This window comes from Cupressus sempervirens, chromosome 11 (genome assembly GCF_028749045.1).
Source record: "Cupressus sempervirens isolate cs-2001-9-10 chromosome 11, ASM2874904v1, whole genome shotgun sequence".
Classification (NCBI taxonomy): Eukaryota; Viridiplantae; Streptophyta; class Pinopsida; order Cupressales; family Cupressaceae; genus Cupressus; species Cupressus sempervirens.
Window position 1 is genome coordinate 150,633,585 of NC_143128.1, and position 26,287 is coordinate 150,659,871.

The following is a 26,287-nucleotide window of genomic DNA, read 5'->3' on the forward strand; positions in this document are numbered from 1 at the left end:
TCCCTTGCTCTTCTTGAAAACCAATCGACCTTTTCTATCATCATTTAATTTCAAAGGTACATTCATCTTGTTCCCGAATCAAGAGGTCTATGTTGCCCATTTGTCTAGTCACAGTCTGGTGTGCAGAGTGGTATAATGTACTGTAATCTATACATAATGAAACAGATGCAGAGGGTTCCAAGAACAATGGGCAACTCAGGTTTCATCTCCTATTCCACAGCCTTGCGATTTGGACGAAATTATGTGGGAGTCTGGGACATATGTGATTTTGCTCCTAAAGTTTCGGTGTTGAGATTATCTTTTGGATAACTTTCAGAACTAGGGATGCTCCTTGATTGGAGGAAAACAACTTTGAAACAGTTCTTAAATTAAGAATGCCCAAATTTAGGGTAACCGCAATTATTTGGGAACGGTATAATTTTTACCGTTTGTTCGAATTTGGAAGGTGCGAAGTTCTGTTATGCTGTTTCTATTTTCAATTACAGTTTTACAGAGGGCTTGGATTGGTTAGAATTGTTTGCAACTACTTTTTGTTCATAATGCACAATTTTCTTAAAATAATGGGTGGTTGAATTTGTTGGGTGATCTTGGTTTCTGTTAAATTCTCCGCTAGGCCTTATTTCCTTTTCCCAATGCAGCATTTTCATGTCACTGGTTTCATATCACTGGTTTTGTAGAGCTTTGGATCTGCCTTTCATGTTTGTTGTGTTCTAACTGCTTTTGATACAAATGCAGTGAGTGTCCCAGAGAAACAGCTCGAAGGAGATCCAAGGTACAATTCTGATGTTTTTCTTGATACAGAGGGAACAATGGGCTTTAACGTAAAATGAAAATTTAGTTCTTTTAAGCTGGCATGCAAATTTCAAATTATAGTGCAATTTATTTCTCTTCATGTGTTTACCATTGAATTTCAATTGTAGAGTAAAATTTACAAGTTTCAAACAATTTCTTCTTTCGTTATTATATCCTTGATCAATTCTTTCTCGGTTCCATTTCTCAGTCATTGTAGGGCAATATATTTTTCATCTGTACAGCGTTGAATTTCAAATTTGTAATATGATTTGCATGGTTTGAACAACTCTTTTGGTTATGATATGCTTGATCAAATGGTTGTTTGGTTCCATTTCTTGGTCTTCATCTTTCGCAATCCATAAGCTCCCATTTCAACTTATAGGGCAATTATTTTTCTTCGATTGTTTACCATTGGATTTCAATTGTAGAATATGATTCGCATGGTTTAAACAATTTATTCTTTGGTTATGGTTTCCTTAATCAATCCTTGCTTGGTTTCATTACGTGTTCTTCATCGCATTTCACATTTCCATTATGAACATTCTTTCACAGCAATAATCATTATGAGCTGTACAAATCTAATGTCTCAAGAGTCTTTATATGCACGACCTTCCTTCCATTATAGTGCTTTTGCAATGTTACATCAGGGGTCCCACTTTATAAACTGTCCTTGTACTTTGTTTTTCAGTCCTTTGGCCCTAAAAATAGATTGAAATTTTAAAATAAACCATATTGTTGATGCCATTATAACATTATGAACAGTTCAGTCCAGTCACACCAACTGGCGTTCAATAAGATTGTCTTTCTTATAGCTAATTCAATATCTTACAGCACTATATATTTTGATGACAGGATGCAGATCAAGTAGCTTTAGTCATGTCCGCCACAAGGTTTATTAAAAGAGATATAGAACTGCGGATCTTATTCATTTGGCTCATCACTGTGCCAACTTGTGCCCTTTTCATATACTTCCATGGCCTTAAAATATCCTACTTCTTCCGCCCTCTTTGGGACAAGCCACCAAAAGCTTTCCTCCAAATCCCTCATTTCTATGCAGAGAATGTGTCCATGGAACATCTATGCAAGATGCATGGTTGGAAGATCAGGGAGAATCCTAGGAATGTTTTTGATGCCATCCTATTCAGCAATGAGTTAGACCTTCTCACAATAAGATGGCATGAACTGAACCCTGTTGTGACAACATTTGTGATTCTTGAGTCCAATACAACCTTCACAGGCCTACCAAAACCATTACACTTTGCTATAAACAGAAATAGGTTTTCCTTTGCAGAGGCCAAGGTGAAGTATGGGACTGCTACAGGATGGCCCCTTTCAAATGGTCAGAGCCCATTTGTAGAAGAGGCTTACCAAAGAGTAGTTTTGGATAGGCTGTTAAAGGAGGCAGGGGTTTCTAAAGACGACCTTGTAATAATGGCAGATGTTGATGAAATCCCAAGTGCACACACCATTAACCTTCTCAGATGGTGTGATAACATACCTCCCATAATGCACTTACAGTTGAGAAACTACATGTACTCATTTGAATTCTTTGTGGGTTATGACAGTTGGAGAGCACAAACCCATGTTTACATGCCAGGGAAAACCATCTATGGACATTTTCGCCGCGCAGACGAGATTTTCACAGATGCAGGATGGCACTGTAGTTTCTGCTTTCGCCATATAAATGACTTCATATTTAAGATGAAGTCTTACAGTCATGTGGATAGAGTGAGGTTCTCTTATTTTTTGGCCCCTTCAAGAATACAAAACATCATTTGCAGTGGGGCAAATCTGTTTGACATGTTGCCAGAGGAATACTCTTTTCAACAGATAATTGCAAAGATGGGTTCCTTACCTCATTTCTTCTCTGCAGTGCATCTTCCTTCTTATCTCATCAGCCATGCTGACAATTTCAAATACCTTCTTCCAGGTGGTTGTGTTAGGGAATCTGACTGAATGCTTTCCCATGAATTTGGGAAGATTTTTTATGCAATCTAAAGTTGACTGTGATTGAAAAGCATATTCTGTCAAAAAGATTGAATTGACTTGCCCACACTTCCATGAGGTTTTTGGATTTAGTTGTTCACTGTCAATCAAGATTTGTTGGCAGCATGTTTCATTTTTTTCCTGAAATTGTCTATATACAGGCATCAAAAGGTATTGATAAGACATTTAAATTCAATTTAATTATAGATATTCTGATTTCTATTTTAATTATTAATTTTAAAATGAGTGTCTTATCATAAACCTCTTGATGTCTGTACTCCCTACTTATTTTCTTTTATATAAAAGTAGTTGCTCCATCGACTAAAATAGGGGTATATTTCGATAGGCTTCTTCTCCTTGAAAAACTTTAGCCGATTGTCCGGATTCCCGGCAGTCTTACGCCGTAAAACTCAGAAATGGTGCCGACAAAACTGGAAATGTGCGGGGAATTTTTCGCAGTATGACAGGATTATCACGCAAACTCATCAATGGATGTATTTTTTGTTGTTGTTTTTAAAATATCGTTGTCCACTACCTCATTGGCAACCTTGTCTCCCAGAAAATCCAGAAATTACGCCCACTAATCTTCTGAGAGTTGGAGGCATATTATACAAGAAAGAATATGGAAGACATGGGAAAGAAAAGAAACGAAGAAAGACCGAAAGCGTTCAGCCCAAAGAATAAATAGACAAGCAGAAACTTTGTGAAAAAATGCAGAATCATATGATGAGGGTTGTGGCCATTTTCCACGTATTAATACAAACTTCTTGATTACATCTCCGACTGCATTGCCCTGATCGCTCCGAGGAGAGAATGAATTTGGGACGGCTCCTAAATTTAAAATAACAGCGTGTGATTCCTCTTTATAAATAGCACGATTGGATTATCATTTTTTCACAATTCTCCGGAAAAGATAAGAGAGAATAACAATAACGGACTGGGATTTTGATGTTAATCTCTTTGCTCCACTTGACTGTGACTGTTCTCCTTGACTTCTAAAGCCAAATAACCTTTTATGCTTTGGACATTATTAGCGTATTATAGTTTAATTATACTTTATTTTGATTAGTTTGTTTAGTTTGTGAAGCTCTTGTGTGCTGTAATGATGGTATAGGACTGGTCTAATATAATATAGGTAAGTTTTGTTAAATTAAACAAATTTTGGTTAATATAAGTTGTATATATTAAATTGTGTATTATTATATAGATATTTTAAGTTGGAGCAAAATTAAATTTTGATAGCAATGGGTTTAAAATATCGTATATATTTTTATCATTCATTTTGAACATGTATGTTTATATAAATGAACTTTCAGTTATGAAATTATTGTAAGAAGAAGGTAATCATTTTATTATATATAGTATATTATTTAAGAACAACATATGGCCACTTTCATCTATACTAATAATAGATGAAAGAGAGATGGCCACTTTAGGCTCTACAACTCAGCCAGAGTTATGCTAATAAAATCACCAAGATCTTTATTGAAGTAGATGATGAAATTTTGACTCTCGTAAAACTAGAGAAGTTGATAATGATATAAGAATTAAAGAAATTAATTCCTAGTGATAAGAAAATCAATTGTATCTATTAATGTCATGAGTTTTTTATATATTATCTACAAATATATTTTTAGCCAATTATCCCAACTTATCATTTATTAAAATAGGTGCAACCAATCTATCCATGATCCTAAGAATTTTGTTAATGACCTTATTTGTGGATAGATCTCTTAAAAACTAACAAAATATATGTATTTTCCAATTATTCTTGTCTTGAATAGCAATACAAGATATGTATAATTAACAAAAGATAAAATGTAATTCTTTTTTGTAGTTTCTAATTCAAAATGGTACAACACTTAATGTATTTAGATTGATTGTTAAGATAAAAGCTCAAGTCATCATAGTCAAAATTTGCATTATTCATCTTTTTATTCCATAAACATGCAAAAGGAATGAGGTAGGGTTTTCTTGTTTGTTTCTTTTAATTTTTCTAAATATTTGAAAATATAAGTGGCACTAAGGAACCAAAATAGATAAAGGTGACTATGGAAAAGGCAAGTTGACAAGGTCTAAGAGAATTTCAAACTGTTGGTGTAAATAAGTATTTACTTATTACACTTACTTAAGTTTTACTTAGGTTAATGCATTATTTAATTATTTTGCATTATTTTATTATTATTTTAGGTGAGACGCTTAGGAGTTTGTGAACTCTCATTGAGTTACGCAACTCTAATTAGGCACATGGTTTCTACAACACAGGAGTATGCATCATTTACTTAGTTGTCATGGTGACAACACAGTTTTCCGCACTCCTCATTTAGCACATGTTGTCTACTCCATTGATTTCCGCGCTGCACCATTGTAGTCTTATCCTCACATCATCACACTTATTCCCATGCTTAATGGAGGATAATCCATATCCAGTGGACATGTGCCTGGTTGTATGACATGTCATGGTGCTAACTTCTAGGCATTCTAGAAGCTCTCCTGAGGCCTTTATATTCAGGCACTCCTAGTGTACTCAGAATATGTTGGTTTTATCCATTATTGAATGAATATCATCATTCTGATCATACTCTGCCTATTTTGGTCTACTGTGTGCTATTGTTGAGTTCTTTTGTTCTTGGGTGAATTCTGGCCTAAGCCAAATTCTTACATGGTATCAGAGCTGAGGAGGATTCTCATCACGTAGCCGTTCAAGACCTTTCATGCTTCAGCACATCAATTCCGGAGGATCCGCAGAAATTGGGAGCGTCTAGAGCCAAATCTGACCTCTCCATTGCGTCCAGAGCGCTGAAGCGGTGAAGATTGACTATAAACTCGCCTATATTGGGTGAAAGTTGATCGTGAGGCAAAAAAAATTTTGCAAACCGGCACCCGAAGGCACCGATTTGCAATTGGGTATGATCTTTTCTTGATCTGATTTGCATTTTCGGATCTATTAAATTCTCTGTAATTTTTGAAATTATTTTCGATTTAATTGGCCCAACAGAGAAAAAAAATTTTTCCGAACCGGGCAGTGACACCCCGGCTCGGCTCTGTTATTATTTGGTGGAATTATTATTTCGTAGGCTTTATTTAAATCTACGGGCGCTACTATAATCTGCGGCCCATACCCACCGTCAGCCGAATTCAATTTTTTGGCATTTGCATCACATTATAATCGAACGGGCCACATTATAATCGAACCGGCCACCAACATCCGGTGACCCGTTGTTTGGTTTGAGTCTGCGGGAGTTTCTTTTAAAACTCTGCATTGTGCATTCAACCCACACATGTGGGACTATTTGCAGAGACTTCTGGTTCCGGCATCGCCAAAGCAACTTTCAGCGACAGTAATTCATCTGCGGCGTATATTTTGGCCGCAACGTGACATCCGGTTGTCGCTGCTTCTGCCCTCGTCACGCCTGTAGACCTTTCCACACGGTCGAATCTGCCCATGCCACGTGGCGCTTAAACAGTCGTCCACGCCAACTAATCAGGGTCCGACACGTCGCCAACAATTCCACTGCGCAGGCTCCGCCAGCAGTGACTAGACTGCCCATATCAGCACTGCGTCAGCCGGACCAATCAGCGCCACGTAGGTAGACACGTCAGCATTGACACGTCACCTTTCACGTTGAAATTTACCGTACAATCCGTACAGTACGAAATATCCACGTCAGCAGCCACGCCATCCAGTGGGCCAATTTTCTGCTGACGTCATCCATTTCACAAGCCTAAAATTGACGCCCGTTTGGACGTCAACCCGGGCCATTTTTTATCTGTTGCGACAGCCGTATGACCGTCAAATTTAACCCCGTCCTTTGCTAGTGCAACCCCTCACCAAATTAATTTTGGTTTTGACAGTTCGACTTCAAGAGGCCATAACTCGCACATCCGGACTCCAAATCAGGTGCCATTTTTTTTGAAATTGGGTAAAATTTTCTAAATGTTTCAGTGGTGCAACTATTTTTTGGTTTTGGTGTATAGATTTTTCAGAATTTGCATTTTTTGGTGACTGTACCTGGATAATCCTGCATTTTGCAACTTCAAACGCTCCGTTCGGGCACATTTGGAGTCGAAAATAGGTTTCATTTTTTTTGAAAGTGCGTATTTTTTCGTCTACTTTTCAGATCTGGCATTAGATTGTAGTGTTGTGTGGACAAAATTGTTACTTTCAAAATAGGGCCTTTCTTTGCTTTGTATTGCTTCAGTTCTGTAGCACATTGTAAAGTTTCAGATTTATACTCTATTAAGCAGTTGTAACAAGAAAAATCAAAAGTCCACAAAGGCCAAAATTGGCAAGTGGCCCATTGTAATCGCACTACTGATAAAGTGCCCAAAGCATCTATTTTGGGGGGGTTTCTTGATTTAGTGAAAAGGGGGGGTATTCTTGGTGTTGTGTTCTCTCTTTTCTGCAAATTTCTTTCATTTTTTTGCATCATGGGCAACTTTAAGTTTCCTAAGTTAACTCCTCATAACTATGCTACGTGGTCTATCAAAATGTTGTATCACTTAATGCATAATGGAGTTTCACAATATGTAGATGGTACTCTTCCTAAATCAGCAGGTGATAATGTATCAACAAGTGAAATTTCTGAATGGGTAGCCATGGATAGGAAAGCCCTAGGTGATATATGTTTGGGGGTAGATGATAAGATCATGTATCAAATCATAAAATGTACTACATCCAAGGAAGCTTGGGATACCCTCGAAAACCTTTATGGTAAAGTGTCTGAAGAAGATGTGTTCAAAATAGAAGATGAGCTAGTTTCCTTAGATCCTAAGTCGTATGACTCAATACAGGACTTCATCATGAAGGTGAATGAATTAAGGACAAAGCTTACTGATTGTGGGAATTCTATCAAAGATGATAGACTGATCTATCTTATTCACAACAAGCTGCCATCCGAATATTCCACATTTGTATCTTCTTTTAACACCTCAAAGACTACCTTAGGGTCTTCCTACAAGAAAGTAACTTTTGATGAATATGCTAAATTGTTGGATGATGAAGAAAAGAAGTTGAAAACAATGGGGATTCTCAAATCACCTCAGACCAAAGCATTGGTGGCCAATGAGGGTTCTCAACATTCAGCTGGACAATCTTCAAACAAAGGAAAGGGTAAGAAGAAATGGAAGAGAAAATCTGAGGATGCAGAAAAGACAACACCTCAATCTAATCAACAAGGCAAGTCCTCGAATTCCAACAAGAAAGGGGACAACAATAATAAGGAGAAGAAGAAGTGTGCTTATTGCAAGAAAACGGGTCATGAAGAGCATGATTGCTATCTTAAAAAGATTGATGAATTGACCAACATTATGAAGAAACATAATGTTTCATTGCCTAATGCTTACAAGGAGAAGGGATCTTCTTCAGATTCAAAGAACAAAGGGCAAGCACTCATGGAAAATGCAAACTCTTCGAAGGAATGGATATTTGACTCAGGTGCCTCATATCATATGGGTTCTTCAAAGGGAGATTTTTCTTCATTGAATAGCTCAAGGGTACCACACATCTTCATGGGGAATGATAGCAAAATGGAAGTTGAAGGAAAAGGAAACATGGAAATGGAAAATGGAGAGTTTCAAGAGGTTCTCTATGTTCCAAACCTAAGTTCAAATCTCCTTTCAATCTACCAAATTACACACCTCGGAGATGGACATAGATTTGAGTTCCTTCCTGACTTAGTTCAAGTGCACAGTCTTAAAGATAATTCCTTGGTTGTAGTAGGGAAAGTGAATGATCATAAGAGGTTGTACTCTTTCTCGCATTTTGTATCCAAGACTCCTTCAAAGGCCTTATTATCACAATCACATTCAAACATGCAATTATGGCATGAGCGGTATGGTCATCTTGACTATCGCTATCTTCAGCAACTTTGCACATACCACATGGTCAAAGGTCTACCTCAAATCAAATTTTCTAAGGGTAAATGTTCATCAGATTCAGTGGATATGCATCCAGAGGGGAAGTTACAAAGAGGAAAGTCTTCTAGAGCAACAAGTGTTCTTCAAATGGTTCACATGGTATTAGCAGGTCCTTTTGCATTCAGCCAGGGTTGCTACATACTTACCTTAGTTGATGACTTTTCAAGGTTCACTTGGGTCTACTTTCTGCATAGTAAGGGTGAAGTTTTGGACGCATTTCTAGACTTCAAGGCTCATGTCGAACGACAATCCAGAAAGGCCATCAAAGTACTCTGCATGGACAATGGAAACATGGATGTGAACAGAAGACTTAAGGATTTTTGCAGACATGAGGGCGTTGCTCTTCAGATTCCTTCAACATTCAATTCGCATAAGATAGATGTTGCAGCTTTGAGGATCCGAACTCTTAAGTCTATGGCAAGTTGCATGATTCATGCCAAGTCTCTAGATCCATCATTAGAAGTCGAAGCAATCTCAAGTGCCACTCACATTCTTAATCGTTCTCCTCATCCTGCCTTAGATGGAAAAACTCCTTTTGAGGCATGGTGTGGTAGAAAACCTATTGTGACACACTTCAGAGTCTTCGGTTGTCCTACTTGGGCAAACAGATATTCCAGGGGTCGCAAGGCACAGACATCTCAGCCTTGTACTTTCATTGGTTATGAAGACAGTGTGAAGGCATATAGACTTCTTGATCCTGAGACACATCAGATTTTTGTGGAGAAGGATGTACATTTTGAGGAAAGTTCTCCAAGCTTGTTCTCTACTCCTCTTCGCACATCATACAGTGTGGAAACTGATAGTGACACCAGTGATAGTGCTTCAACAGTTTTAGACATGTGGAGTTCTATCGACAGATACAGTGAGAGGTCACTTCATCAGTTCAGTCCACATGCATACATCGCCACAGTGATAGGTCCAGAACAACAGGGTACATTCGGTCTTCCAGATACAGGTTTAGTGATAGATTTGGGGGACAGTATTCCTAATCTACCTCTTCTTCTTGATGCAGAATTACCTTCTCCAGTTGTCACGAGAGTTTCAGACTCTCTTGTTCGTTCTCTACATGATCGATCCTTATAGGTTGAAGTGAATGTGGATACTTATGATCAACAGTTGTAATAGGGTTCTTCATCAGTTGCAGGGATAGACAACTCTTTGGGACAGGTTCTTCAGCCAGATGAGCAGGTTTCAGAGACATCACTTATCCATGGGATTCTTTCCACACACAGCGAAAGCGTCTCATTTGTACCCTTGGCATTGTTTCTTCCTAAGGGGAGGAACACCATTCTGCAGTCTTCGATCAGCTTCTTTACTGGAGCATTCACTATTCGGCATTCTTCTTTGGCGGGGGGGGGGGGGAGCCCATTCTGTCTCTCTTCCTTCTCTCATTCTCTTATGTATATATTGGATGTATGTCATAATGGGGGGGTCTTGATTACTCCATCCATCCATGCATCCTATCTATCTCTCTTTTTGGGGGAGGGTTTTTCCCATGAGGTTTTCCCTCTTTCCCCGCTTTATGGGAGATTGCATATCATTATGTACATGGGTACCTAACATGGCCTAGTAGCCGGGACCCATCTTGCATTTTCATCCTAGATTGCGTAAGCTTAAGGGCATTCCCCTAACTTGCACTTAAGGGGGGTGTTGGTGTAAATAAGTATTTACTTATTACACTTACTTAAGTTTTACTTAGGTTAATGCATTATTTAATTATTTTGCATTATTTTATTATTATTTTAGGTGAGACACTTAGGAGTTTGTGAACTCTCATTGAGTTACACAAATCTAATTAGGCACATGGTGTCTACAACATAGGAGTATGCATCATTTACTTAGTTGTCATGGTGACAACACAGTTTTCCGCACTCCTCATTTAGCAGATGTTGTCTACTCCACTGATTTTCACGCTACACCATTGTAGTCTTATCCTCACATCATCGCACTTATTCCCGTGCTTAATGGAGGATAATCCATATCTGGTGGACATGTGCCTAGTTGTATGACATGTCATGGTGCTAACTTCTAGGCATTCTAGAAGCTCTCCTAAGGCCTTTATATTCAAGCACTCCTAGTGTACTCAGAATATGTTGGTTTTATCCATTATTGAATGAATATCATCATTCTGATCATACTCTGCCTATTTTGGTCTACTGTGTGCTATTGTTGAGTTCTTTTGTTCTTGGGTGAATTCTGGCCTAAGCCAAATTCTTACACAAACAAGGAGAATACTTAAGTCATAGGTATGAAATTTATTATTTTCACTTTGTTATTGAACAAAAATGAAATATTTATATTTTTAACATTGAATGATCTAAAATTTTATTGTAACATTTGACAAATTGAATGAATGCTTGATTTGCTAAAATCTTTTGCATGCAATCTGGCATAGATACATGAAAAAGATGAGGACAAAATATATAAATAGATTCTATTCTATTATTGTGATTGCAACCATATGTCAATGTGATTAAAATAGGTGTGCATATTGATATCACACATGTATGTATAGTGTACACATTAGCAAATGCGAAGTTTCTTTGATCATCTCGATCAAGTTTAACTTTTATCTAATATAAACCTAAGAGGAATGTGGTTTTTTAGTTTTAAATTGAATTTTGTAAGTAAAGTTATTTTAGGAGATATTTTTCTTTTATAGTAGATAGTTGCAAATATATATAATGTTATTTATTATTTATTGTGCTACATGGAAGAGATGAAGAATTCTACAAAAGAAAAAAATAATAAATGAAATGTTATTCCTCATATGTCTCATTATATAATGATGATACATCATGTACCTCTACACAATCTTTGAAAATATTATATATCATATCTTGATAATATTGTCAATTAGCATGGACATGCACATCAATTCATCAAAATGTAGCAAATTGGAACTCAAGTTTACTATGAATTGGTCCTAGTAAGGAGTCAAACTCCTCTCATTTGCTATTCCTCTTGTTGAAGCATGAGAGGTCATTGAGATGACAACATGATTCCAATATAACTCCACACCAAGGCTTCAGTTATATTCTATAACATTTTTTAAGAACATAAACTAAATAATAGATTCATTTCAAAAGTTTCTTTTCTTTTACTTTCTAAGCTTTTCCTTCAAATGACATTATCATTTTACCTTTCTTAAAGTTTCTCTCTTCTCCCAATACATTTTTAATTTATTTTTATAATATTAGATTTTATATTATTCAAGAATTTATTATTATTTGTATGGAAGTGTTAATTTATACTTTAATATTTAAGAAATTAACAATTGAGGATTGTGAGGTCGTACAAAAATTATAGAGAAAAAATTTATAATGATACCAACATTCAATATTATTTGTCACAAAATTATATAGATTTTTATTTAAGCTCCAAACCAACATTCATAGAATGCTGAAATGTTATTCATTTTTATAATTTAAATAATAAAAAAAATTCGAAATTAATACCATAAATGTTATCTATATTCATGTTTAAATTTCAATTATTATATTAATATAGATCAATAATAGAGAAGTGCTCCTAATTGTATAAGATGAAAGATTATTATATCATTTTATACCAAATAATAATCTTCATTAAAGGTTGTTGGATTTGTGTTTCCATAACCATCATCCACTTTTTACCTATTATTTGTAGCTCTACCATCTTCATCATACATTAATTATAGTGCATTCTTATAATGATTTTCTAGTTACTACATATTCTAGTATTTCCTTCCATGAGAAGCCATCAAATCTTTTGTTATCTAATTAACATTCTATTAAAAAGGTTTCATATAAGCGCATAAAATTTCCATGTAATTCAATTTTATGATTATGGGTTCAATTTTCTCTTAGGAATTAATCCTTCCTTTAAATTGATTTTCTTAGTTTATATCGATCACCCTCAAGTTGATTTACCAGGGCTCTAATAATTTTTTCCATCAAGTAACATCTGCACAATTCTCATTTGCAATTGATCTTATTGAGCTGTAATTTCTTCTTGGCTCTCATCATCATTTCCTACATCAACTGGCATGAAACTTAATTAAGATAGCTTCTACACTAGACAAGAAATGTGAAAAAGTAGAGGTCAAAGCAGAAACACATTTGATTTCATTGATTTCTTTGATGTAGAACAAATAGGCTCAACATTTCAATATTTGATTGATGAAAGTGGAGATGGAAATCAAGATATTTTTTAGTAGGAAAGCGATAATCCTTTTGGTTGGGAAACTATTGGTGTAACCCTTGTATCCTTCAAAAGTAAAAGTGCTAGTATAAATTTCCTTTTTCTTATAATTAAGGGAAAGCATAAGAATTCTCCAACTACTCTAATTTAAAGAAAAGAGATAGTAAAATATATTTCCTATTAATAAAAGAGATAATGTACACTATTCACAAACAAAAAGTAGGGTATAAGATTACCCCTCAAGACAAAGCCTAGAAGATCAAACATCACATAAAATGCTAGACCTCTATCATCCTTGGAGCCCATACATCAGCCCTTCTTCTCAATTTGATATTCATACTTTTCAAATTTCTACTATTTTAATGTGGTGATGTTACTTTATGGATTAGATATATTACAAATAGAATTATAGGCATAATGCATGTATATATAAAGTTATGCAAACAAAGGATTGGAGGTATATGTCTAGATTTTCTATAGGAAATTGATTTTTTTATTTATTTTATAGATTAAGGTAAATGAAGGTTTTGAAGGGGCCCCAAAACCCTTTACATCAAAAAGAAAAATAAACCATGAAGCACTACTAGGTTTACAAAGGACCTGAAACTAGCTGAACAACTAAGCCAAGTTTTTTAGGGACCTGAAACCAACAGAAATGACCAGAAAAATCAATCAGAAAATACACTGGAACATAGAAAGTAAATGATGGGGACACAACCCAAGAATAGAATGGAGACAACAGAAAAGGGAAATTGCATTAACTGAAAAATAAGCTAGTACATTCAGTACAGAGAAAATAAACTTCAAAACATGCCCTAAGGGCTTACAATAGCATAAATGTGGAGATAATTTCTCCTTTCAGTACCTCCTCTCAAACTCCACTCCGAACTGCCTTTTACAATGCCAGAAATCTCCTTAAATAGACCTCGAAGGGTTAAGGACTAGGAGTACATTCTAGAAAGTTCTAGTAGGCATCCACCGACCAAATAGAAGGTTCCAAAAGCTACGTTAGAAGTTGGTGCAAATCTAGAAGAATCCAGAAACGGTCATCGAACTTTCGGGAGGCATAACTTTTGAACCGTAGCTCCGATTGACGAACCATTTACATTTTTGGAAAGGTCTCAAAGCGCTCTATAGCCATATGGAAAATCTTTGCTCGTCCCCCATTTTTGGCCCTTTTTGAGGTCATTTAATGCCCCTAACCTAACTTTGAAGCATTCTTAGGAGGTCTCCAAAACTTGAAAAACTGCAATAACTTTCAACCCGTGGGGCCTTTTGACCTGATTCTTTTTTTGGAATGCTCTAAATTACAATTACATTCATCTAGCCAATTCACACCTTCTAGTTCACCAAAATGATGGCCCAATTACATGCTCCTATTTTTTTGAGATTTTCTAACACACTGATAGTGGAACTGTGAGAGTTGGAACCTTTATTTGACCCAAATGGGTGTCCAAAAATAAAAACACATGAAACAGAAACTAAGTCTAAGTACATTTTTTTGGGTGACACAGGATTGCCCTTATACCTCTAGATGCTCTTGCATCAGTAAATAGACTGGTAAGTAAGGCAACTAGAAAAACCTCCTAGACCAGTAAATAGCATACCAGTACCACAACTAGCACACCATCACCAAAAAACTAGTCAGAACAAGGGAACTTATGATTTTCCTTTTAATTTAAAGTCTCTCTTGTGTGACCAGAGGTTCATATCTAAAGGGGGAGTAGAAGGCTTAGATTTATTTTTTTTAACCACAATCCAACCGTCTTCAACCTTCGCAGCCTTAGCAACCCAAGCCTTTAAAGAAATACAATAGTGGAACCCAAGGGACGTAGAAGCCACAACAATCCCCTTAGGAGAATCAAAGGATGATTGGCCCCTAGGAAGAGCATCCGATATAGGGGTAGAGACCAAAGAGGGAACATCCTCCTCTATCATGAGCACCGAATGATCGCCAGAAGAGACCATAGTCACAGAATCCATAGGAGAAACCAGGGATTTTTTCACTATATAGTGCTCAGAAGAGGCCCTTGACCACCAAGAAGGTGGTCACCTTGATTTGATCTTCCCAGCAACACAATGAGAAACAATGTGACCTGTCTTGTGACAATTCTTGCAACGAAAAAGGGATGCCTTTGAAATCCAACATTTGAGTCCAAGAACCCCTCGGGGAATCCAAGAAAATGGCCTCAAGAAGGCCCTTAGAAATATCCAACTCTACAAGAATACGTGCACACGTTGAATGGAAAATATTCGAAGTATTAGAATCCACATATAAAAAAATCACCAATAGCATTCCCAATAGTTTCAAAATAAGAATCTTGCCAAAGATGCATTGGGAGATTCAGAAGCCGAACCTAGATAGGGAACTTTTTAAAGGACTCTAAAAGTGGATCAAGATCCATATGCCATGGTTTGGCCATTAGTGGATATTTGCCCTACCAAGAAAAACTATTATGACACAAAATAGTCTTCCTGTCATTAGTACTTTCAAACTTAGCTATAAAGAAGCCTTTTGTAGCTAGAAAGATGTGGACATTATTGTCTATAAGTGGTTCCCAATGCCTGAAGATCCAATCATGTAGATCAGCAAGAGAGGGCCAAAAACCCCTAAAGCAAAAAATAGCTACAAAAAAAGAAAGCTCTTTTGCTATATGGAAAATATCTTCAACTATTTTTGGGTCTAAAGAAACCCTAATAGGCTTTAAAACACTTACAAGCGAAACATGAGAAGGCCCAGATGAATCGGCATGAGAGATATCACCATGTAATCCAGCTTCAAAGGCAACCACGTCTACAAAAGTCCTTCCCCCAGAACTGGAAGAATGAGGGGCAAGGGCGCCAAACCCAGAACCAAGAGACTCTGAAACAGAATGAGGGGGCAGATGGAGAAAGAAGGGCACCAAATACTACCCTACCCCCACCCGCAGCATGCCCACCACCACCAAAACAATAGAAATTGATATTAGTATCAATAGAAATTGATATTAGTATTGATGGACTTCCTTTTAATACCTTTTTCCAACAATTTTCCACATGCTGAAAAGAGATATTTAAGTAGAATTTAGGAATGAGATCTATAAAAGCTATATAAAGTCAACTTGGATAGGATCACAACAAAATTTTAGCATTTGAAACACTATAATCATATAGAATGTTGCAATGCCTATCCTCATTAAATAGGCTTTCTTTTAGTTAGAGGCTTCATTTGGGTCAATTGTATCAATGCTCTAACAAGTTTTGAATGAGTCAAAGCATTTTATATGTTGGTGTTCATTTGTATTGTGATATTTGTGTGAGGTTTTATTGTCTCTAGAAATCTTCATAACTTCTTAAGAGATCTTATTCATTGTTAGGATTTCAGATATATCTCTATACATAAAAGGGATAACTTAGCACAAAGTCAACCTTTCAATGTTTTATCATTCACCTTTATATTCCTTTCTTTAATCCCAATTTAAGATATACAATTGAACACATTATGAGAATTTTTCTTTTAGAATTTGATTATTAAACATTATTTTTTATAGCAAGTTGAATACCATGCTTAATTCTTTTGATTCAAGAATGTGGCAACAACTCTTTCATAATTTTTAAAAACAATAAATAAGATATTTTATTAAAGGTCAAGTATTCAAATTTATGTGCAACGCTCATGCATTTATGTGATGAAATGAGTCTTATATCAATGTGAGAAACTACTTTAGCCAACATTTATTATTTGTATGCTACATTACTTGGGGATGCATTTCCACCCTTAACTCTGAAGTTTTAGAAATGGGGATAGTTTTGAGGATGGTGGGATGCCAGGGGACCTAGCCAAGAAAATCAGAAACACATCTTTGAAACTTAGGAAACAAACAATGAGTTTTGACCATCATAGGGACTAATTTACTATTTCCTTATCATTTTAGGGATTGCTAAAAGTTTTCTATTAAAAAAAAAAAACTACCCCAAAAATGTTGAAAAATGATTTTTTTCCCTTTAGGTCCTACATGTTGGAATGAAGACTTGAAAAAAATTATAAGTTTGTATATTTTGTAAAAATTTTAAGTTTATAACTTTGTTTAGTGTTAAAAGGTTATAAAAATTTTAAGCAAGTTGAAAGGCAACTATTAAATGTAGGTTGAATGCAGTTGTTCAATGCTTATTAGGCTGAGACTTACTATCGGTATTCTTAGATGATGATTGAAAATGATGTTATTTTCTATGATGATTTGATTAGATGTTAATTGTTATCCTCTATGAGCATTGATGAATCATTAGTTGATGAATGGAATAGATAATTTTAAAGTTTTATGCTATGTTGTTGTGATGAATGTGAAATTGATGAATATATTTGAAAATCCAAACATGCATACATATATAAATACATATAGCCATCCCTTGTCATCCCTTGTTCTAACAAAAAAAAGAATTCTAGAAATCCATTTCCCATTCCCTTCATCCCAGAAACTTGGGTTGACATAATTTGTATGTTTGTGTTTTATGGTTCTATACTTCAAGTGTTTAGCTTACATATTTTTATTCTACTTTATACTTTTAATACTAATAACTATGGAGACTGTGAAGACATGTAACTTATTGCTAAACGTTTCATACAAGATTATTGTGAAGCCTTTGGCATTCAAGATCTACTATATGCTTCCCCAAACTTTTGCCTTGAACAAATTGATTTTATTAGGTCGAGATCCTAGACAATATATTTATTGCTTGACAAGGTGCAAAATTGGACTTGACACTCCAAGCCTCTTTGCCAAGGCTTATGACCATATTGAATAGCTTTCCATTTTAGCTATGCTTAGTGCTCTAAGCTTTGGCTCTAAATTCATTAAATATTTTTAAATTACTTTTCAATGATGCCCTAGCTTGCATTATTAGCTAATTGGTAAAATGTGTGTTCCAATGGATTGCTGACTAAGGAAGAAATTAAGCTTGGAAAAATAAGTCAACCTTGACTATTTAAAACTTTTAGCCTTGGAATCAAGTCTTAAGTCATCTATAGATTGCCAAGCCTTAAGTCATCCATAGATTCCCAATTTGACAAATAGTATTGGTGCAGAAGGTTGTCATATCAGCTAATTTATATGCAATGGCCACCCTTAAACATCACACACTAAGAAAAGAATTCGCAATATTAGTCTCATGCACCATTACTTCACTAATTCACCACCTTTTGGTTGAAATGGGCATTCGTGGTCTTTTCTTTCACCGCCAACTTCTGCACAATTTTAATAATTCTTAGACCTAATTTTGCCCTGAATTGTCGAACGAATGCAAGAAACCACTAATGGACACAGATAAATTCACCAATAATGGCACAGGGTTTAAAAATTTCAGAGGGTCAATATCACCAAAAACATTAATTATTTTGTTCTTTAGGTCAGAGCTGATTCACCCCGAACTATTATTGAATGGTAAAGTCGTGTCCATATTCACCTTCAAAATTGAAACTGGACCACCATTATCCTACGTAAATTTGCCAAATTTGTGTCTCCCTATTTTAGAATGTTGCACAATTTGCCAAATTTGGTTTGATATAAATACATTTGAAGGTGAGATTTTACACCTTTTGATCGGTTCGCTCTACACTTCCATAATCTCTTGACGCAAGTTGCACATGAATTTCTTAGACGTTGAGTTACTGACAGACCTTGTGACAATTAACGGTGTTGTTAGTGATTTTCCAATTCGAGTTGTTAGTATCTGTCAATTTGATTTTAAAATTTCTTCCTACAAGAAAATATTTGTTTTATTTTCCCTTTTTATTTTGTTATTGTATTCCATAGTAATCAGATCTCTTCTTGTAGGTTTTGTTGGTGAGAGATGTCAAGCAACAAGACTCCTAAAAATCTTGAAGAGATGTCATTGAAATTCAATAGTATAATGGCATACATTTGAGGTCCATCAAGTGGAGCTATAAAATCAACACTTATGTTATAATTGATTCATATGCCTCTACAACATATAGTGTTCCAATGAATACCTAGTGTAACTGGACTAAGTCAAAGACTTGAATGACAATGTCAATGAGTGATATTAATGCTGACAATATCACTGCTGCTGAAAATGTTGTTATTGGGAATGTTGTGGATGCTAGTGTAAATAACAATGATGTTGTTGTTGAGAATGCCACATATATTGTTTATATCAATGATGTTGAGAATGTCACATATTTTACTACTGACAATGTTAGTGATGTTGTTGCAGTAGATGATGATGCTATACTTACACATAAGAGGAGAAGAAAATAAATAACAAAATTAGAGTATAAATGTGAAATGATAAGGACATTTTAGATGGATTGTGTTTCAAGGTATGCCTTCATTTTTGAAGTGCTAGATCCAAACAAAGGTAAACTTGTAGTATAATGCAAGTGTATAATCTATAGTTGGAAGCTTAAAAAGGATAAGAAAATGTTGTTGAAATTGGATACATTAGAAAATGTACCTAAATATTGGCGAAGTGTATGAGAAAATAATCATAGATGGAAAGGAACTATAAGTGGTTAAATGTGAAAAAAAAAGAATGTTACCATCTCAAGTATGCATAGGAATATACAAGGTATATGGAGAGGTAATGCATTCACGATAGGAGGATCATTAAAGAAGACAATCTAGAACCATGCAACAAGAATCAAACAAAAGAAGAAATCAACTAGGGACAAAGATATTGCAAGAACAAGTATTTTCTTCATTATAGATTTATGAAATTATATACAATCGACCAACAATTTGTAGGCCTATAATCTAGGCACAAGCCTAATTATTGATTGAAACCAAAACTATCCTCTAGATTGAACCTACAAGAGTTATTTCATCTACCAAGATTCTTAAACAATGAGAAATTACATTAATTTATAAGCCTTTGCAAGAAACAAGTTGGCCAAAGATCGCCTTCTCAAAATGAAGAAAATATATTATCAAATATAGGTCAAGACCTAAATTTGGATGTACTCCATCATTTTAATATGAATAGAAGCATGAACCTATAGGTAGGTTGGCCACCAACTTTGGAACCTTGAATGATGAGCCACATAACTTTGTAAACCATCAAAATATTTGACATGATTAGAAAATTCCAACTAGACATTAAAAAATGAAGAAAAGATAGGTGTGAGAAAGAATCCAACAAATTTCATTGCAAATAAATAGATCGAGATGCAAATGAAAACAAAGGTAAAACATGATGTTTAAAACATGCCATGATGTTCACAGCAGCTAATATGACAACTTGAAAGAATACCACAAAAAATATAGAAACTAACTAATATGAACAAAATTTAGTTTTGGTGGATGCAAGATTGCCAAGAACCCAAGATGCTTCTACATCAAAAGATAAAATAAGACACCATAACACATATGTTCACTTGAAAATAAAAAAATATAAAAAAATGGATGAAACATGTAAGTTCAAAATTATTCAATTGGCTACTCTTTTAAACTTTTGAGCAAAGGTCAGCCCATGATAGACTACTATGATATTGTTAAATCATTAAAAGATTAAATGTTCCAAGATAGCTTGTAACTCATTGTCTATAAATAGTGGATGGGATTTGAAAAGTTGTCTTGTTGATGAAGTGCAAATAACTTATCCATAGGAAAAATTAAATGAGTCAAACTATATTGCATTATCTTTAGATGAAGTTACAATAGTGGTCAATAAAGTTAGAATGTGAGATTGATGCTATGCATTTTCTATTCTCATTTTAATGTTTTCCTTTTCATTGATGCCAACATACTCATATTTCAATCCTTTTGTAATAGTTGTGTAAATGGCTCATTGGTGTATCAATCAATGTGTACCAATAGTTCATATATTAGTTGGTGCATTTACCAAATGGCTTTAGTGCAATCCACATCAAGGCAGATTGTATGGATGTGTATATGGTTTTGGTCCTAGTTTTGTAAGTGTAACTCTCTCTCTCCCTGCTCTCCTTGCTCTCTCTGCAAATATGTGTATGTACATATATTTGTATGTATATAATGTATGCATACCTACACACACGCACACACACACATATACATGTATGTATGTATATATAGATACATACATACATACATCTATGTATGTGTGTGTATATATACATATATATACATACGTATATATATGTATATATAACTATATATACATCTATATGTGTGAACCCACAATAATGGGTTCCACTTTTGTGGGATGAAGAAAATTCAAAAAAAATTCAAAATATGCTAATCACATTTATCATTTGTTTGCACGAACATTTAAGCATGTTTGTTGTCAACATATTTTACACTTATTAGGTATGTTCACAACATACCTCATTAATATGTTTGCAGCAAACATATTTTACGGTGATTGCGACATTTTTAAATGTCACTTTCTTAATTTCACTATTCATTTTTACAGTCCGTTGAGTTTGACTTATTTGTTGGAGTGAATGTGCTTGATTGGTTAGCATGCCCTATCATTCTCCTCTAGATTCTCATTATTGCACTATTTTAGGTATGTCTATATGTTATTATTTAATTTTTTTTAATGTTTTCAAAGCATATTTTAATGTTAATTTAATATTTTTATTGTTTATTTATGTTACTTAATTCTATTAATTTAATGTTTATGATTTTTTGCATAAGTTCATTATATATTAGAAAAATATTAATATAGCATTAGAAAACAAATTTAGAAAAAAATTAATGTTAAATTAGACAAATATTAGAAAAATAATAGTTTAGAATATTAGAAAAACATTAGAAAATATTAAAAAATGTTAATTTCTAGAATATCAAAACATTAGAAAAAGCATTACATAAATTTTTTTAGAAAAAACTTTATATTCAAATATTAGTTTTTAAGGCAGCTTCACCATCAGAGGAAGGGTCGGGTTAACCGGGATGGGCACTGGACTCCTCCTCCCTGTGGAGTTCTGAAAATTAACACTAATGGTTCTTCTCGTGGGAATCCTGGTCCGGCTGGTATTGGCGGAGTGGCTCATTGTAGTTCTGGGAATGTTAAATTTTTCTTCTCAATTCATAAGGGTGATTATACTAACAATCTCATGGAAGCTCAGGCTATTTTATATGCTGTGGAACAGTGTTGCTTGTGGGGATGGAGTAAGATTATTTGTGAGTCTGATTCCCAGGTGGTGGTGAACATGCTTTCTTCGCAAGAGCTTGAGGATGTTAGTTGGCAGTTGGCCACTGTTGTTAAGCAGATTCTTTTCTTCTCTTCCTCTTTTCAGTTCATTAGGTTCAAGTATATTCCGCGAGAATGGAATAGACCTGTTGATTGTTTAGCCAAATGGGCTTCTAGTCATGATCCGGGTTGGAATATTAGGGATAGGGGGCAACTGTCCTTTGAGATGGTGCAAGAATTTGATGATCTTGTTGCTCAGGATCGAGCTCCTTGTTGAGCTCTCCTTGTTGTATTCCTTTCTGTCTTAATAAATTTTTACCCCTCTTTTTGCATGATTTAAAAAAAAATATTAGTTTTTATTAGAAAAACATTAAAAAAACATTACATTTAAATATTAGAAAAACATGTTAGAAAATATATTTAAAAAAATATCAGTTTGGAAAATATTAGAAAACTATGAGAAAATATTAGGAAAAACATTAGAAAATATTAGAAAAATATTAGAAAATATTTTTTAAAACGTTAGCCTTGAAAATTAGAAAATATTACAAAAATATTATAAAATATTAAGAAAACAATAGTGTAGAATATTAGAAAATAAAATTTAGAAAAATATTAAAAAATAATAATGTAGAATTATTAGGAAAACATTACTAAGTGAAATATTAAAAAAATGTTAATTTCTTGTAGAATATTAGAAAAATAGATTAGTATTATAACATTAGGAAATATTAGTATTTAACATTAAATAAAATAAATTATTATATATAACATTTCAAAATATTAGAAAAAACATTGAACTTGAATTATTAGAAAAACATTAGAAAAAGCAAAAAAAAAAAAAAAACAAATTAGTGTAGAAAATTAAAAAATATTAGAATGAGCTAGATCTGGACATAACCCTAAAACTAACTATAACCCTAATAAATAACACTAACCATAACCCTAACCCTAACTCAAAATCTAATTCTAATTTCTAACCCCAAATCAAACTCTAATCCTAATTTGAAAAAGTTCTTTAACCCTAATCTTTAACCCTAGAATTTTGTAACTGAAACGAGCTAATGTAACCCTAGGTTGAACCGTAAGGCTAATCTAATCCGAACCAAATTTAACCAAAACCATTAGATCTCTGACTCAAATCCTAATCTAAATAAAACCCTTAGATCTAATTTGCTAACTAAAAACTCATACACTAATATTTATTCAAACCCTAGAATTTCTTTCTAAATCAAACGCTAACCAAACCCTAATCTTTAACTCAAACCTTAAATTAATAATCTAAATTGAAATTTCCCTTTAAATAAAACCCTAACTCAAACCAAGTTTAAGTAAATAATGTACAACCATAACCCCAACCAAACCCTTAAAAATCTAGTTCACTCAAACCCTATTCTAGAAATTATTTGAACCCTTTAGATCAAACCCTAATCTTTAACTCAAATCCTAATCTTAATAGATAACTAGATAACCCTAGAACCTAACCCTAACCATAACTAAAATCCTAACCTTTAAACCCTAACTCAAATTGAAACCCTAATCTAACTCAAGTTACCCTAGCTCAAACCCTAGAATGAAATCCTAATCAAATTTGAATCTAACACAAACCCTATTAATCTAACCACATCAGTTCCCTATAAATCAAACCAAGTAACCAAACCCTTAGATAGATCTCTATTTATCAAACCCTAGAATCACACGAGGTAATCTTTAACTTTTAGAAAACCCTTTAATCTGAACCATTTAAACCGTAATCAAACCCTTTATCTAAGTAATTTTACCATTAAGTATACTTGCTAAATCATTTATAATGTTAACAAGTGAAGATTAGACCTCATCATATAGTAGTTGTAAGAGAACGTGACAAGCTATCCATTTTATAGCCTTGAGACTAATTGAAATTTCACTTTCAAGTGTACGAAAAAAATTAATTTAAAATGTAAGATATAAATGAACAAAAAAATCTTCAAATAAATTCATGTTTCATGAAATTTCAAAAATATATGTCATTAAACATGGTAATCTAATGGATTCCAAAATATTTTTCCTACTCCCTCTAAACAATAGAATAGCTTTAGAAGACAAATAATGTAAGAAGGAAGAAGGAAAATATCTATCCTTAACACCTTTCAAGTCACTATGAGATCTTTCATAATATCGACTCCCCTGATTTTTTTCTCTATCAAGACAAATGTAGAAGTAGATAACACTCAAAACTATTCACACTCGTCTTTGCAAGGATTTTTATGTCTTAGAGAAGTTTATTATTTATATGAAAGATATTATTTCTCATCATTTCACTTGGAGATATGAAAGATAGCTCAAGGAGTAGTATATATGTTTCCAAGTGATCACTCTTTTTATACCAATAAATTATCATCACCTATATAAAGATTCTTAAATATTAATGTGAAACTCTAACACATACATAGGGTGCAATTCTTTCAATACTCTTGATGTGTCAAGTATAACTTTGATATCTTTTGATATCAAATATTTTTGATCTTCAAGGACTTTCATTTTCCATACTCTATAATTTTTTTGGTTAGAACTTAGCTAATAAGATCCTATTTTCTATGTTTCTATATAGAACAAGTTTCACAATAGTATTTCTTTATTTTGTTCTTAGCCTGGGATTCTTCAAAATACATTGATCATCCTTCCTTAAATTTCACTTTCATTCCTCCTATACATTGATGACATGGAACTGTAAGGAAAATTAGGATCTTACCTAGGCTAAGGCCTATAATTCTTCTAGCATTTTTTCAATACTAACCCACTCTTACTACAAATTTATTCTTAGTTCAATAAGAACGATAAAAAATCTCTTATTAATTTAGATATTAATAGGATTAAAATAGATTCTTTTTATTAAGTTATCTATATATACATATATTTAAATTATGTTCATAATTCTTTCCCTGGCTTCCACTAGAATCTTGAGTGGTCTAGTATGAACTTGTAAGACATGTATATGTGGTGCAAGTGTTAACTTATTCAAATAACTTATATTCAAGGACCTATATTATAGACAACAACAAACTATAATTGTATATATATATATTTAATAACTTTACTTTATGTCAGTTCTAAACTTTTTTGGTTGTGAGCCTTAAATTGTATTTCTAAATCATTTTCAAACCCTAATAAATATTATATCCTAACTTCAAAGTGAAACCATAATCTAAGTTCTCAAACTAGATCTAATGTTACAATCCTAATTGAAAACTCAAACCCTTATCTATTTAGAAATGCCACCCTTTATTCTAACTCAGACTCTAAAATGTAAGATTTTAGGTAATTGAAACATCAAACCCTTTTTAATCTAAATGAAATCCTAATCAAACCCTAATCTAACTCATTGAACCCTTTAAGTCAAACCTAAGTACTAATCTTTAATTGGACTAAAGTTCTAAAAACTCAAGTTCCCTTTAACTCTAACTCTAACTCTCGTGTGTATGTGATCATAAATTTTTTATTGATATGTACATGTTACAAATTATCTAGACATGTGATGTACATGATTAAATATATCTTTTAATTTAAATAAAAATTTGTTTGTACTAGACTTAGAAAGACATGTGTACATGTTATAACATATGTATTATATGTATAATTTACAAATTTTATATAAAGTAGCTCCATCAAATGTTGTACAAATATGACTTCACACGATCAACTTGCTCATCATCCTGCTACGGCTCCTGTTGTGACTCCTACTATGGATCTTGCTACGGTTCCTATTGTAGCTCTTGCTATGGTTCTTGCTATGGCACTTGATGTCATTCCTATTATGACACCTAATGTAGTTCCTATCTCGGCTCCTCATGCAGTTCATCATGTTTCTTGTGGTTGGGCTCGTGATGCGGCTTGTGGTGGGGCTCCTATTGTGCCTCATCATAGGGCTCATTGTTGGGCTCAAGTTATGACTCCTATTGTGGCTCTAGGTGGTGTAGGTCCTAGTCTGGCTCTTGGTGCAGCTCCTATTGGAGGTCTTACTGATGCAGGAGCATCCAGAGGTATAAGGGCAATCTTGTGTCACCCAAAAGAAAAGTACTTAGACTTAGTTTTTGTTTCATGTGTTTACATTTTTGGATACCCATTTGGGTCAAATAAAGGTTCCAACTCTCACAGTTCCACTATTAGTGTTCTGGGTTAGAGTTTTTAATCACCTTGGGATATGTGTAAATGCCAAAAAAATAGGAGTATGTAATTGAGCCATCATTTTAGTGAACTAGAAGGTGTAAATTGGTCAGATGATTGTAATTGTAATTTAGAGCATTCCAAAAAAAGAATC

General features: G+C 34.0%; 1 protein-coding gene across 2 annotated transcripts; it reads left to right on the plus strand.

Moving 5' to 3' along the window:
- The first annotated feature begins 338 nt into the window (after positions 1–338).
- On the plus strand, positions 339–2,847 carry LOC149528649 (uncharacterized). 2 transcript variants are annotated; one of them, XM_089809126.1, is made up of 3 exons: positions 339–445; positions 736–772; positions 1,645–2,847. In XM_089809126.1, the coding sequence occupies exons 1-3, from the start codon at positions 375–377 to the stop codon at positions 2,746–2,748; spliced, it is 1,212 nt and encodes a 403-aa protein (XP_089665252.1). In that variant the 5' UTR covers positions 339–374; the 3' UTR covers positions 2,749–2,847. The 2 variants fall into 2 exon arrangements, with proteins under 2 accessions (XP_089665252.1, XP_089665253.1); XM_089809127.1 differs by having other exon boundaries at positions 438–506.
- Positions 2,848–26,287: the final 23,440 nt, after the last annotated feature.

What these genes read in the sequence shown, in the direction of transcription:
- LOC149528649 (XM_089809126.1), top strand. Translation starts at nt 375, where the DNA reads ATGCCCAAATTTAGGGTAACCGCAATTATTTGGGAACGGTATAATTTT. An exon ending in CGTTTGTTCGAATTTGGAAG is followed by an intron (nt 446 to 735) that starts GTGCGAAGTTCT and finishes ATACAAATGCAG; the next exon opens with TGAGTGTCCCAGAGAAACAG. An exon ending in CAGCTCGAAGGAGATCCAAG is followed by an intron (nt 773 to 1,644) that starts GTACAATTCTGA and finishes TTTTGATGACAG; the next exon opens with GATGCAGATCAAGTAGCTTT.